At 58.6% G+C, this 14,798-nt stretch overlaps 1 protein-coding gene across 1 annotated transcript; it reads right to left on the reverse strand.

Annotated features, from left to right (window-relative positions):
• On the reverse strand, positions 1-14,349 carry CSRP1 (cysteine and glycine rich protein 1). The gene is made up of 6 exons (XM_032132942.1): positions 14,172-14,349; positions 7,456-7,568; positions 3,036-3,204; positions 2,545-2,671; positions 700-793; positions 1-406 (listed from the first exon to the last, which is right to left on the reverse strand). Exons 2-6 carry the CDS (start codon positions 7,565-7,567, stop codon positions 330-332), a joined length of 579 nt encoding a protein of 192 aa, XP_031988833.1. The 5' UTR covers position 7,568; positions 14,172-14,349; the 3' UTR covers positions 1-329.
• Positions 14,350-14,798: the final 449 nt, after the last annotated feature.

Here is a 14,798-nt window from a genome sequence, read left to right on the forward strand (position 1 = left end):
TGGGCTTTGATGTCTCTGATGTTTTATTGCTTGCTCGGTGTCACAGCTGAGCACGCGGCCAGCGGGACGGGCAACGCGGAGCAGGACTTGGGCACTGGGGCCTCGCTGCAGTGCGAGGGAGTGACCCCCCCGTGCCACCTGCCCCAGCAGGACCCCAGGGGGACAGGGCTGGGACCCCCCCCGGCTCCGGGGAGCACTGGGGCAGGGCGGGAGGGGCTGGTGCTGCGAAGCAGCGGTGGCTGGGGGTGGCAGTGGGCACTCACTGCGGCGTGGGGCGGGTGGGCAGCACAGGACAAGCCCTGGGCGAGCGCAGGGCCCAGCCCCGGAGCTCACTGCGAGTGAATCAGTGCCCCGGCGCCCTGCCCGAAGCCAAAGCCCTTGGGACCGAAGTTCTTGGCGTAACAACCTGCAGAGGATGGAAGGGAGACACAGGTGAGGCTGGCACAGGAGCGGGTCCTCCCCAAGGGGCACACCCTGCCTGGACAGGACAGGACAAGGTTTGCCAGATTCGTTGGGCAAACTGGGAGGCCCTGGCTCAGCAGGAAATTCCCCAGCTCTGTGGCTGGCACAGCCAGTCCCCGAATGCAGCTGCTGGGCCACCCCTTCCCCAGCCTCCATCCCACCCTGGGTCCCTCCACAGGGGCCTTCACCCCCACCCCTCAGAGCCCAGGACAAGCCAGCAGGGAAGGTGGGGCTCACCTTTGCAGTAGATCTCTCCATCTTTGTCTGCCAGGGTGGTGGACTCCAGGCTTTTGCCACACTTGGCACAGCGGAAGCAGGACTTGTGCCAGGACTGCGGGACAGGAGCAGAGCCTGGTCACACCCCAGGGACAGGGCAGCCACGCTCTGGTACCAGCCAGGCTCCCTGCCCTGTTTCTGATCTAAAGGGGCTGGCAAAGAGCTCTGAACGGGGTAAAAGCTTTTCCCTGGAAAGCACTGACCTCCCAGCCCCACAAGGAAGATACAGAGAGGAAACATCAGGTGTGGTCACTGCTCCTGTGCTGGTTTTGGAGACCTTTTGCTGCACTCACAGAAGTCATTTTTGCAGTAATTTCTACAATAATTTGTAAGGAGCAATCCCCCCCTCTTTGGGGACTGTCCTCTCTTAACCAGCAAGGTAAATCCCCCCCATTGTCCAGCTGAGCCCCACAGCTGCTGGATGTTAGGCTGGGGTGGCAGCAGGGATGGAACAACTGCCCCACACAACCACAGCTCCAAGGAAGGCAGCAAACAGAGAGGAACAATGCCAAAACCAGCCAGTGTTTAAAAATAACCCCCCACGGTTCCAGCAGTCCCCTGGAGATAAATGAGCTCACAGCCTTCAGGCAGACCTTGAGTAGCCAGAGCTGCTCACAGAGGAATTTAAATAAACACTTGGGAAAACATGAAACCTTTTTTGGAAGAAAATGCGAAATTCGGGGGCTGGAGGAGGAGGTATTGGATGGAGTCATCCAGCAAACATTAGCACATGAAATACACGCTCTGGAATCCTCTCTGGGTCTACTTTAATGTAATTGCTTCCCCAGCTTTGGTTCCCTGTAAACACTGGGGCCAGAAGCCAACCAGGAAGCCCAGATCATGGTTTTAAGGGTAAATTCAGCTTCTGACCCTGGGCTGACCCTCATCGTGTCCATCACAAGCCAGCTGGGGGGTGATGATGCTGAGGGGCCCCTCTGACTCCTCTCCTCGCTCTGGGGATGCAGGACAAGCACAAAGGCCCAGGAGGACAGAGCCCAGCCAGGTCAGGGAGTGACCCCTCATCACCAGTCAGGTGAGGCTGTCCCACCATGGCCACCGTGTCCCCATGGCACAAAGCGAAGAAGCCTGGCCTGGTGTCCCTGACAAGCTCTGCATGTGCCTGACCTCACGGGGAGGGCAGCTCCAGCAGGGGCCTCACCCGGGGTCCCAGGGCTGGCAGGGCAGAAGGGGTCCCCAGGCCCTGCAGAGGAGCTGGGCTGGGAGCAGGTCACAGCTCGGGGTGCAAAGAATCCTGGTGAAGGGATGTGCCAGGGCTGTTAGAGTGACCTTCACACCAAACCCTGAGCTGACCCAGCCACCACCAGAACAGCCCCAGGAGCATTCACCAAACTCATGCCCACAGCTCCAACACCCTGCCCGGCCTGTGGGCAGTGCTGACCACTGGAATTCATTGCCTGCCTCAAATCCCGGCTGCAGCATCCCGGCCCGTGGCACTGAGGGGAGGAGGATGCACTTTTCAGTTAACAGTGACACTGGCCATGGCACATGTCACTGCTCACCCTCCCAGCACATCCACAGCAGGATGTCCACTGTGGCCTCTGCTGTGAATATTTAATATAAAATGTATTTCTCCCCCCTCTACACGTCTGTGACAGCACTGCGGCCTGAACAACTTGGCTTCCAGACATGCCAAGATCTCCTTTTGGTGCCAGGCTTCCAGGTGAACGTGGCCACTGGACCCAAGCCTAGCCCTGGCAGCCCAGCCTGAGGGGCGGGTCCAGACCCTCTCCGAAGGTGTCCCTGCCATGCAGCACCCTGTGCCCCGTCCCCACCATCCCCCCTTACCTTCCCAGCTCCGATGACCTTCTCGGCCGCGTACACGGCCTGGCCACAGCGGGGGCACCCATCAGCTCCTCCCACCTTCTGGGCCATCCTGGCTGCGTTGGGGTTGGGGGGTCGGTGGGGCTGGCCCCTGTGGGTGGGAGGGAGCTCACGATCAGGGGTGCACAGGCAAGATGGAGCAGGAAAGAACTACGCGATCCCAAATCCCAGCCCAGTTTAGGAGGGAACTTTAGGAACAACGTGTTGAGCCCCATGGAAAGTTCAGGGCTGTGTGCTGGGAGGGGGTGGGCACCGTGCTGAGGCAATGGGGACATGTCCCATCCCATCCCACCCACCAAACAGGGTTCAGTGGGGTTCCCTGGAGGGACAGAGGGGCTGGGCAGCCCATGGACAGTGCTGGGAGCTCAGCACAGGCTGCACAGCTGAGCACCACAGGACAGGTGTGGGGAGAAGGTGCCCACAGCCCCGGTGTCAAAAACAAGACCCAGACTCACTCTTCGTATTTGATTCCCAGGGACTCGCCCTTGTCAGTGCTCAGGGTCCCTGCTCCCTGCCCGTAGCCGTAGCCCTTGGGGCCGTACTTCTTCCCGTAGCAGGACTTGCAGTAGATCTCCTCGCCATGCACGGCCACAGTAGTGCTGTCCAAATTCTTCTTACAGACCACTAGAACAGAGGGCAGGGTGTGGCATCAGCCTGCTCTGCCAGAGCTCACTAATTAGCTGGGGAAAACAAGCCCTCACAGGGATAGCTCAGCTCGGCTTTCAAGGAGCAGGGAAGCCCTTGCCAGGATCCAGCCTCGGGGAGCACATGCAAACCAGGGCAGATAAGGATCACAACAAGAGCAGTGTCTGGCTTTAAAAGGAAGCAACCACCAAAGCCAAGAGGGTGATACCAAGGGAAGGAAAGCTCTGTTAACCCTCTGGGTGCTGCTCTCCTGCAGCTGCACTTAAACCGTGGGACTGAATTTTTCCTACTGCAGGATTCCCAAGCCCGGGGATGGATGTCCTGACCCCATGCCTTGTCCACTGCAAATCCACGGCAGGAAGCGCTCAGGGCAAAGAAATGTAAGCAAATGTGGTTTTCCTGGTGTTTGGATGGACCAAGAGCAGCCCTGTGGCCATCACCACATCCGAGGCACTGCAAGGGCTTCACACATGGGGCACAGTCACCTCTCCAGAGCTCAGAAGGCTCAAGTGACACCTTAGCCCTGGTTTGGGGGTGTGCATAGGAGGGGGTCTCAGGTGAGGAACACTAACTCAGCTGGGTGTCTGAGTCCTGGGGGTCCAATGCGGGATGTAAGACGGGGCAGGAGGAGATGGCAGCCAGGCTCAGGGGCCCTGCTGAGGCCACCCACAGCTTGAGCTTGGTGCTGGCCTCAGGCCGTCTCCTGATTTTTAGGTTTCCATAGAATCACAGACTGGTTTGGGTTGGAAGGGACCTTCAATTCAGATTATCCAATTCCAACCCTCTGCCATGGACACCTTCCACTGTCCCAGGCTGCTCCAAGCCCTGTCCAACCTGGTCTTGAACACTTCCAAGGATGAAGCAGCCACAGCTTCTCTAGGAAGCAATGCCCCACCACCCTCTGAGTAAATAATTACTTCCTTGTATCTAGTCTAACTTTCTCCCTTATATCTAATCTAGATTGCTCCTCTTTCCATTTAAAACCACCTCCCCTTGCCCTGTCATTATCTGCCTGTGTAAAAAGTCACTCTACTTCTCTTTTATAAACCCCCTTAAGGTCCTGGAAGTACCAGCTCCTGTCCCAGCTCTGCTCACGGCTGCCACATCCCTTCCTAGCCCTTCCTGGGACACTCTGCCCAGCCAGCAGGAGCAGGAGGCCACCAGCACCCAAACTCCAGGTGATCTGCAGTGTTCACGTGCCCTGTGCAGGATCCCAGGTCCCAGGGCAGAGCCTGCAGCGCTGGCAGCCAGCCCCAAACAGATCCGGCTGCAGCTGCCACACAGCTTCCCCCATCTTGCTTTGCACACCTTAAATGTCAAGGCTTCCAGCAGCTTCTTGGCCAGCAGAGCAGTTTCTTGGCCATTCCCAATATCACAGGAATGCAAACAGAGCAGAGCTCTCCCCTCGGAGCAGCACAAACTGAGCAGGGGCAGAGGCAGCCCTTCCATGACTAAATACGGCCGGGAGAACCCTGTGTGCCTCTGCTGGGACAAGGAGAGGAAAGGGAAGCATCTCCTGCCATCTAAGGAGGATCTGGCAGGGTCCTCTCCTGGCTACACACTCCCACCACAGCAGGAGCTGGGGATGGAGAACGGATCCCAGCTGGGAGAGACCAGAGCTGGTAACTGGTTCCAAAGCTGCCAAGCTCCTGGGCTGCTGTGGGGGTCTCTGCATTGCCCTGGGGTGACCCTGCTCAGGCAGGCCCTCAGGAGGGGAATTTGGGCACTTTCACTGGCCTTTCAAAGGGCTTTGTTGAGAGCTTTGTCCCAAGGTGGCAGTGAATGAGCTCAGTGGCATCTGGATGGATTTGGAGCTCCAGCCCAAGCTTTCACAGTCCCTCATATGTACTCACAGAGCTTTGAGAGGCAACAGAAAAACTTTTTACTCAGCCCCCGGGTTTGTGCATTGCAGAAATTCCAGTGCACTGCACTCACGGAGTTAAGGACCCTTTGTTTTTCTAAGAGCAGCTGAGCTGCTCCACAAAACAATTAGGCAAGAGCTGCCTCTGCTTTCCAAGGCCAAGGGGCTCATTCCAGCTCATTCTCCTGCACTACCCAGGCAGCTGGATCAGGGCCAGGAGTCAATCACCAAGTTGCTCCCTGAGCTCTAATGCACTGTGGTAGGCTTGGCTCCTTTTAGATGATGTTTTTGGCAGATCTGGTTGAAGTATTTGTTATTCTCCCCTAAAGATAATGGTTTCAAGTTCCTTGATGGGGCCCAAATGCAGCACTGGGGAACAGGCTGGGAATGCAGGAGCTCAGGAGCACTACCCACAGCCTGTGGCACGGACTGGGAACAGTGGGCAGCAGGGTGGGCTGGCACATGAGCCACAGCCTGAGCTGGGGAGCCACAGCCAGGACAGGCAGAGCTGCTGGGTACATGTGGAGTGGCATAACAAAAGCCAGGGACAGCAGCCCTGAGCCCAGGAGCGCTGCCTGGGCACTTGCTTCCATGAACACACACAGGGTGACCTTCTTCCTCACTCTGGCCACGTGTTCCCACCTGGAAGCAATGCCTTTAGCCTCATTTCATGGCTCCTGGAGACCTGCCCTGCTCTCTGGGTGCCAGCATCCCATGGCAGCAGCTTTTCCTGGCAAACCAGCTGTGTGCATAGGGGGTGAGTGCAATATTCCCCACCCTCCTTATCTGAGGCCACAGAACAAACAGGATTTCCTTCTGCAGAGCAGCTGCCATAAGAACCCAGCCTGCCACCCCCTTCCTGCCCAGGAAAAGCCTCTCTACAACTCCCCTGCGGAGCCCTACCAGCCAAAGCAAGTTTCCAGCCTGGAAACTCCCACATATGGGAGCTCCTGGCCACGCTGGCCACCCTCCACACTGCAGGGAGCACAGGCACAGCAGAAGTCTCTCTCTCCCTCTCCCACATCTGGATCCAGCTGTATGTGCTGCATCCCAGGCAGGCTGGACAAGAAGTATCCAGCAGCCAGGCCAGGGGGACACAGGAGCATGGCAGGGACCATCCAATGAGGACACTGGTGTTTCGCTGCTGGAAGAGGTCAGTTCCAGCGTGTGCCTGTTTCCAGATGCCAGCTCTGCTTGCTGCTCCTATGGAAAAGATCCCAGCTGCGCTCCCTGCTGCAGTGGGATGGTGACACTGGGACCAGGGCACTGGGACCAGCTGAGGAAACATTAAACCTCAGTGGGGCCACTCTGGAGGTGCACTTCTGCTGTTCTGTGGCAGAGGCAACATCTCAAGGAGCCATCAGCAGACGCAGGCAGCAAGTGTGCTCCTGTCCACAGGATTCCAGAGAGGTTTGGGTGGGAAGGGACCTTAAAACTCATCTTGTCCCACCCCCTGCCATGGGCAGGGACACCTCACACTAGACCAGGCTGCTCCAAGCCCTATCTCCTGTGGGCACAGGAGAATCACTGGTTCTGATACGTGGCAGTCTCCAGGGACAGGGGACAGTAATCTGGTACCACACAGGCTGAGGACACTGCTCATCTTTTGCCTGAAAGGTCCTGCAGCCCCTCTGGATGCCCCAGGTTTAAGGAGCTGCTCTCAGCACTGTAACACCACCAGCCCTGGGATCTCCAAAGGCAGGGAAGGGTGTCTGGGGACTTGCAGCAGGATCCCAGCAGAATTTGTAGGATCCTGTAGAGGGGCAGAGGAAGGGAGCTCAGCACTGGATCACTCCCAGCCAGATCCTGTTCTGCTGCCCCTCCCTGGAGGAGCACTTTACACTTGTGTATGTTTGGTCCAAACATATGCCAGAGACACCCTCAGCAAGAGTGCATCTGCAGATAGGCTGGAGGTGATGCTTCAGCACTTCTCAGGAGGCTTTCCATCAGCACAAGGGCCAGGACAGGACCACATCTCCTTCCCATCATCCCTCAGACATGAGGAGATTCCACACCAGTTCCCCAGGCTCAATCACCTTTTGTGACAAAGCCACTTAGAAGGCTAAAGCACCATCTCTGAGCATTGCATGGGATGTGCCAGCTCCTGCCACCACTGCTGGGAGAGGCCCTGCCTCATGCTCCCATCCTAAACATCTGGACACAGACCAGAGGACCCAGCCTGGCCTTTCCCTGGAGTAGGGACAGACTAAGTCTTTGTATGGGTGCTGGCTGAGGTCAGCCCCGACAGCTTGGACAGCCCCTGTGTCCTGGGATGATCCGTGTTCCTGCCACGCCAGGGGGTCTGGAGAGATCCCGAGGAGCCCACACCCAGGAAGCAGAGAGGGGGTCAGGGAAGGGGTGATACTCACTGCACAAGAAGCAGGACTTGTGGAAGCTGTTCCCTTCACACTGCACCTCCTCAGCGAAGTACACGGCCTTCTGGCACACCCCACACTTCTTCCCTCCTCCCCAGTTTGGCATCCTGCAGGGGAAAGCACAGTCAGGAACAAGGGCAGAGCTCTGCGGGGCCGGGATGGGGCAGCTGGAGCAGGCAGCAGAGCTCCAGCAGCTTTCTCACATCCCATGTGCAGAGAGCACCCGCTGTGTTTGCAGGGTGCCCAGACTGCAGGGCTGGCAACGAGCAGAATCAGCAGAACTCAGGGAGCCAGCACCCAGCAGTGCCAGCTGCCTCCCAGGGACCACGGGTCCTGTCTGCCAGGAGCAGCAGAAATCCCTGTCCTGGAGCCATGAGACCTCACAGCCCCCGTCAGTGCCAGGAAAAGGGAGGAAGCAGGACAATGCTGGGAGACGGCGCTCACGGAGTTACCCAGGCACCTCCTCAGGTCACAGCCCTGCTGTCACCCCATGCCACGGCCAGGGGACTGTGACAGAGCCTTGGTGCTGGAGTGACAGCTGTCACCCCCCTGGACACAGCCCCAGCTTCTCCGGCCTGACCAACTCCTCCATCTCAGCCACTGCAGGGCAGGGGACAGTCAGGGCTGACCCCTGACCCCACCAAACCCCAGGCTCTGGCACCGTGTCCCACAGCACCATCAGCTCCTGCCTTGTGGGGCCAACCCCTCCCAGGCACCCCCTGCACTCCGGTGTCTCAGTCTCCTGCAGGACTGCAGGCAGAGTCACGGAGCCTGGAGAATCTGACATCAAGAACACAGTGCAGGGCAAAGACCTGGGCACCAGCCTAAGCCACCATCCAGCTCCTCAGCAGGCTATAAAGGCTTCTGTTTCTCTTTCCTGAACTGCGGCAGATGGTGTCTGATGAGACACCATCAAGAGGTCCCTGGATTTGCAGATAACCCCAAAATACTGGGTTGCTTACACGAGCAAAGCTCCAGTCCCAAGGGGCCTTGACACTTGTGAAGACTAGGTTAACATAAACCTCAAGACTCACACAATAAAGCCCCGCAAGGAGATTCTGAGGGAGCCAGGCTCGTTGAGTGTGGCCAAGAGGAAGCTAAGGAGGCTCAAACAGCAACCCGGGGTTGCTACAAAGACAATAAAACACTTTTTGGAGAGGCCCAATGATACAAGAAAGGTCAATAGGCACAAGCTGCAGCTTGAGAGGTCTCCAGGGCCCTCTTTCCATCAACACCTCTGTAATTCTCCATCCTGCTCTCACCTGGGGACAGGCAGCAGAAGTTGCCATGTGCTTCCTGACCCCTGAACAGCTAAAGCAGCAGGACAAGGTCCCCAAAAACCAAACCCCATCTTCAGAGTACAAGATTTGCCAGCCCACCACATGTGTAGGATCTCATCACCTCCCTCAGCTCAGCTGTGTGGAGATGAGGAAGGGACCTGGGTCTGCCGGGGCACACCAGGAGCCTTGGAGCCCCCCCCCTGCAGCAGATTCAATCCCCTGGGGCACCTCAGGCAGCTGAGGCCCCATCCCTGGGCCTCCAGTCCCAGTGGCTCTCCCAGATGGGGAGGTGGGTGCTAAACCCAGCAGGACTGGGGGTTATACAAACATCAGACAGAGATGGGGAGCATGAAGGGCTCACAGGCACAGCAAGATCCCTACACCTCCCAGGTCATGGGGAACTCGAGATCTTCCCTGTGTGAGAGGATTTTGTCAGGAAAAGGGAAACTGATCCTAGCCTGGTTACCAGGACAGGGGTCAGAGCTGACTTGCTGACCCCACTTTATCCCAGCCACAGCTCCCAGATGCCAAGAGGGTCTCAGTGCAGGACAGACAGACAGACAGACAGAGAAGTGGAGGGTGCCAGGAGCAGGGGCTGGAGAGGCTGTGCTGGCTCCTGGGAGCAGTGTTTGGGGTGTGATCAGAGCAGCTGGGAAGTCTCTTTTCCAAAGGCCCCGCAGGCTGGGCCTCCCGCTGTGCCAAATCCCTCCCAGCCTGGTTCTTCCAGTCCCAGCCCTTGGATTGCCTTAAAAGGACACAGGCCGTTTCTCTCCAGAGCCTGGGTTTTTGCCCTGGATCAGGAGGAGGGCGTGACCTGGTTCAGGAGTTTCCTTGGAGGGCAGAAACATCCAGCAGCACCCCCTGCCAGCCCCTGAGCCCCTTCAGCCCCTGCGTCAGGAATTACACATCTCTGGCTACAATTTTTCTGGGTCCCCCAGCCCTTTCCAACCACCACAGCTGGCAGACCCCACCTCTTGGATTCCCCAGGCCTTGTTTTGGGGGCAGCCTCTTGCCAGCCCATCCACAAGTGCCCCCCACGGTTTGGGACCAGCTGCTCCCCTTTGCTTCCACAGCACATTTTGTGCCCCTCAGAGCAGCAGCAGCAGCAAAGGAAAAGGCTTTGTTTGTCCTGAACATCAGGGCACCCCTGACCAAACCAAGACATTAGCAGAGGGGACACCTTCCCCTGAGCTGCCTGGAAGCCTAAAAGAGGAGAAAAACTGCTTCTGGGTGAAGTTCATCTGACATTTGCCACAAGAGGGGTCCAAACCCTCTTGCTGCTGATTTTCCTCAATCCACCATGGGAAGGCTGCAGGTGCCTCCACTCAGTTTAAATGATGCCAGGTGATTTGAGCAGGTGACTCTCACCATGAAGTACAAACACAGTCCCAGCAAAGCCACATCCCAGCAAAACCTCCTAGCACCCACCAGGATGGGTTTTCTGAGGGGAGAGACCATGGAAATCAGTTTGTCCTGGGGATCCACATGAAGGCTCACAGCTGGACACAGAGAAAGCCTGAGATAAGATTTACATTGCTAAAAATTCCCTGTTAGTCCACAACACACCCCCCACATGCTGAGAGCCCAGCAGGCCACACAGAGACCAACAAGCAGTTTGTGCTATAGGCTGGCATCAGCAGCAAAAAAAGGAATAGAAAACCCTGCTCTGGGTGCCTGGACCTGACCAACAAAGTCCTCACAGCTGCCATCCAGACAGATCCATCCTCCCAATTCCCTAAGGAATGGCCACTTTAAGATATGTCACAGTGTTTGCAATCCTTTTAGCATTATTTTCAGAATACTTTGCGTATTTTGCCCAGTTGCAACACTCGGTGACCACAGTCACACTTCTCCAGGTCACTCTGGTCCCCATGCAAAATAAGGAACAGGAGGTGACAGTCCTGCAGCCAATGACCTCACTGAGCACAGGCACGGGGCCACCCAGGGCTGCCAAAAAACCAAGATTATTCTCCTTCCCCCCTGCAGCTCCACAGTCCATGGAGCACAACTCCCAGCAAACATGTCCAGAGCCCTACAAACACCACCCTCGGTGCCAAGCAGGGCTTGGCCCTGGAGCCACTCCATCATCCACTACAGATAAGGGAAGAGGCCCCCGAAACCAAGATCCCATCCTTTAGCAGCAGCTGCACTGTGAGGAGCACAGACACAGGGGAGGCTTGTGCAGAACCACCCAAAGCTGACCTTTGCTGGAGATTAACCCCAGTTCCAGAGTCTGATGTTGCAGCAGTCCAGCTCTCCAGACAAGACCAGCTTGGACGGGGCTTGGAGCAACCTGAGATAGTGGAAGGTGCCCCTGCCTGTGGCAGGGGGTGGCACTGGATAATCTTTGAGGTCGCTTCCAACCCCAAACTGTCTGTGGTTCTGTGAAATCTGGGCTCAGACTCACCTGAGGTGCTGTGTTGCACCAGTCTGGGAGGCAGTGTAAGCTACACTGAACAACCAGGCATGAACCAGTATGGAACCAGTATGTACTGGTGCTTCGGGATGTCATCACTGGCTGTAACGGGAAGCAGTGAGCAGATGCAGCCATCAAGCAGCAGAAACACAGTCATCATGGTTTTTGAATGGGTTGAAAGGTCAGTGTGTTCCTGTGACTGCCCCCGAAGCTGCCACCCTCCACCCTGCCCTTCTGAGAGCAGCTGGGTGGGAACTGCTGGAGCTGGAGCAGCACCCGTGGCTGTGTGGATGCAGCTCCATGGCCATGGGAGCACTCAGGGCAGGGCAGGTCCTACCCCGTCACACTCGGAGGAACATCCCTGCAGGCCACCGGGATGTCAACCCAACCATCCAAACTTCTGCAAGAGCTGGAAAACCTTCCCGTGTCTGTGCCCTACTAAAATCCTACAGTAATTAATTGCAGAGCAATCACTTTGTGCTTGGAGATCACTGAGGAACAGCAGGCTCGTGCTGGCCCATAAAAAGGGGTGGTTTTTTTCCCAATGAGAGCATTAAAACAAGTGAATGACAGATGAGCACCATCAGTGCTGCACAAAATTCACTCCTAGGGATGTTCACAGCAGTGCAGGCAGAATTAATTCATGCTCTGGCAGAGTCAAAGGGCAGGAGGACACAGCAGGAGCCCCAGGCCCGGGGGACTGAGTAGTGCCTTCCAGTTTACAGAGCAGCTGGCACGACCATAAAATGGGCAGAAATTTGAAGCAGGAGGGACTCAAACAGATGAGACATGGGCAGAGCAGAGAGGAACCAGCTCCCAGGGACACACCAGGGAACATCCCCTGGGAAAGCCCTGGGACATGGCACCAGGGGTTCAGCACCGGGACCTGCAGTCGGACCCACGGGGGACTCTGCCCCAGGCAAACAGGAAGTGTCACAGAGCAGCTTTCCTATCACCTGGGCACAGGTGGGAATAGCCCTACAAGGGGAAAGCGAGAACTGTCCCCTTGTCCCCTGCTGTGTCATGAGCTGGGAGGAGCAGTAACGTGAGGAGTCCATGGGCCACCAACAGTGTAAACAAGGATAAGCGAAGGTCACATGTGACCCAGTGATGCTGAACTGGTGAGCAAGAGAACGGGGACCTGAGGCTGGTGAGCTCAGAGTCATGGAAAAACGCTGGGAAGTACCAGGGAGAAATCACAGAGCTGCCCCAGGAGATGCAGCTGGATCACATCAGATGCCTCTGAGGGCTTTGCTGGGATAGGAGGAGAGGAAGTCAGGAGGCTCTGAGCTCCAGAGTGATGCTCACATGGGGCTCATCTACTCTTATGACTCCAAGAGCAGTCAGGCTTGACTCCATCAGCAATCACAAATGATTCTGCTGCCAAGGCAGCCTCAGGTCGGCTGTGGAGAAAAGAGGCCTAAGAGAGGCCAGCACGGCACTGAGCCACCAGCCTGATGGCTCTCACAGCCACGGGCCTCTGCCTGCGCACACACTGCTCCCAAGCTTGGCTTACAAAGGCTCCTTGGAAGCAGGGTCCTCCATGAAGATCCCAACTGCATCCAGAACAAAAGCAGCAGCATTTTCAGGGACGCTTAGGAAAGCTCCTGACTCCCACAGGGATCAAGATCCATCACCTGACCCAGCTCACCTGAGCTCCCCCAAAGCCCTGAAATGCCCCAGTTGGTCGCGTCCTCCCCACTTGGTGCAGCCTCCCAGGAGCAGGAGCCGAGCTCAGCTGCTCTGAGGCAGCGCTCAGGCACTGCCATCCTGGCTGGACAGGCCCTGATGCAGGGCACAGCAGAGGCTGACACAGAGCCCGTGACCCACGGGAGCAGCACAGCCCTGAGCTGTCTGTGCAGCAGCGGCCCCGAGCTCCTTGGGAAGGGCTGAACCCTCCCCAGGGCCCAGTGCTCAGCCACACCACTGCACCTTGCCAGCCTCACCCCCAGCAGAATAATGGAACATCCTGAGCTGGAACTGACCCACAAGGATCACATCCAGCCCCTGGCCCTGCACTGACACCCCAACAATCCCACCCTGTGCATCCCGGAGAGCCTTGGCCAAATGCTCCCTGGAGCTCTGGCAGCCTTGGGGCTGTGCCCATTCATTCCCTGGGGAGCCTGGGCAGTGCCCAGCACCCTCTGGGGGAAGAACCTTTTCCTGATCTCCAGCCTGACCCTCCCCTGACACAGCTCCAGCCCTTCCCTGGCTCCTGTCCCTGCTCACAGAGAGCAGAGATTGAAGCTGTCCCTCCGCTGCCCCTCGGGAGGAAGCTGCAGAGGCCGGGGAGCTCTGAGCTCAGGCTCCTCTGCTCCAACAGGAACAGACCAAATGACCACACTTGCTCCTTGGGGGCCTTCTCCTCTCACCCTTCCCCGAGCTCTAGAGCCAGGAGGAGCAGCACCCAAAGCCAGCCTCACCCCTCACACTGTTTTAGCATCGGCCCCTTCTCACGCAGGGAGAGACAGAAGATCTGATCCAGGGACTTGGCAGCAGCTGCGGCTTTTGCCCAGTGCTCCTGAACCCCCTGCCACGGGCTGGGGCTCTGAGGGCTGCAAAGCAGCACCTGGAGCTGTGCTCGAGCGTGTGCCCAGCCTGGTGCACCGCGGTGCAAATCTCCTCTGGGAAGTGAGCTGAGCCCACAGCTGAGCTGCCTCAGGCTCCCTGGAAATGAGCTTTACTGAGTGCAGTCGATCGGATGAAAGAGATTCGGCTTCCGCATCCCGCCATGTGCGCGGTGCTCTGGCACTGGGAGCAGCCTCAGGGGGTCCCACCGCTCCCGTGCCCACCCCACGGGCACACGGGGGGGGCTGTGCCCCTCTCCAGCCCCGCATCTGCCCCGCTGCCGGGTTGTGGGCGGCGGGGATGGGGCAGCCGGGGGGGATGGAGGGAGGGAGGGAGAGAGGGATGGAGGTAGCGCCGGGCTGGGAGAGCGGCAGCGCCGGGAACGAGCGGGGAGGCGGCTCCGCTGCGCCTGGCGGGACCCGGCGGCGCCCCCGCTCCGCACCCACCTGCGGCCGGGCCGGGGACGGTGCCGGGGTCGGTGCCGGTGTCAGTCCGGGGTCGGTGCCGGTGCTGGGTTCCGTGCCGGTTCCGGTGCCGGAGTCGGTGCCGGTGCCGATGCTGGTCCCTGTCGCGGTGCCGGTGTCGGGAGCCGCGCCGGGGCCGGCGGCCGCTCGGCGCTTTTGTCGCTGGCGGGGCAGGGCGGGTCGGGGGCGGCGGCGCTCGGCGGCGGGACTGATGTCACGGGGCTGGGGAGGACGGCACGGCCGGGCCGGCCCCGACAGCGCCCGGCACCTCCTGACGCTGCCCGGGACCCCCATCCCACCCCCGGGAGAAGGAGCCTCCGGGGCAGATCGGAGAAGGGGCTGAGAGCAGCCCTGGCGAGAAGGACGTGGGGGTGCGGGTGGATGAGAAGCTCAGCGTGCCCCGGCCACGTGCTCTGGCAGCCCAGAACCCCCCCGTGTGCTGGGCTGAGCCCCCAGCGTGGGCAGCAGGGCAGGGGGGGATTCTGCCCCTGTGCCCCGCTCAGCTGAGCCCCCACCTGCAGAGCTGCCTCCAGCCCTGGGTTCCAGCACGGGAAGGACCTGGAGCTGCTGCAGCGAGTCCAGGGGAGGCCACGGAGCTGCTCTGAGGGC

This window comes from Corvus moneduloides, chromosome 24 (assembly GCF_009650955.1).
Source record: "Corvus moneduloides isolate bCorMon1 chromosome 24, bCorMon1.pri, whole genome shotgun sequence".
NCBI classification, from domain to species: Eukaryota; Metazoa; Chordata; class Aves; order Passeriformes; family Corvidae; genus Corvus; species Corvus moneduloides.

Coding starts and splice junctions, on each gene's coding strand:
- CSRP1 (XM_032132942.1), bottom strand. CDS start 7,567: ATGCCAAACTGGGGAGGAGGGAAGAAGTGTGGGGTGTGCCAGAAGGCC. Junction 3,205..7,455: donor CAAGTCCTGCTTCTTGTGCA/GTGAGTATCACC, acceptor CCTCTGTTCTAG/TGGTCTGTAAGAAGAATTTG. Junction 2,672..3,035: donor CTGGGAATCAAATACGAAGA/GTGAGTCTGGGT, acceptor TCCCACCCACAG/GGGCCAGCCCCACCGACCCC.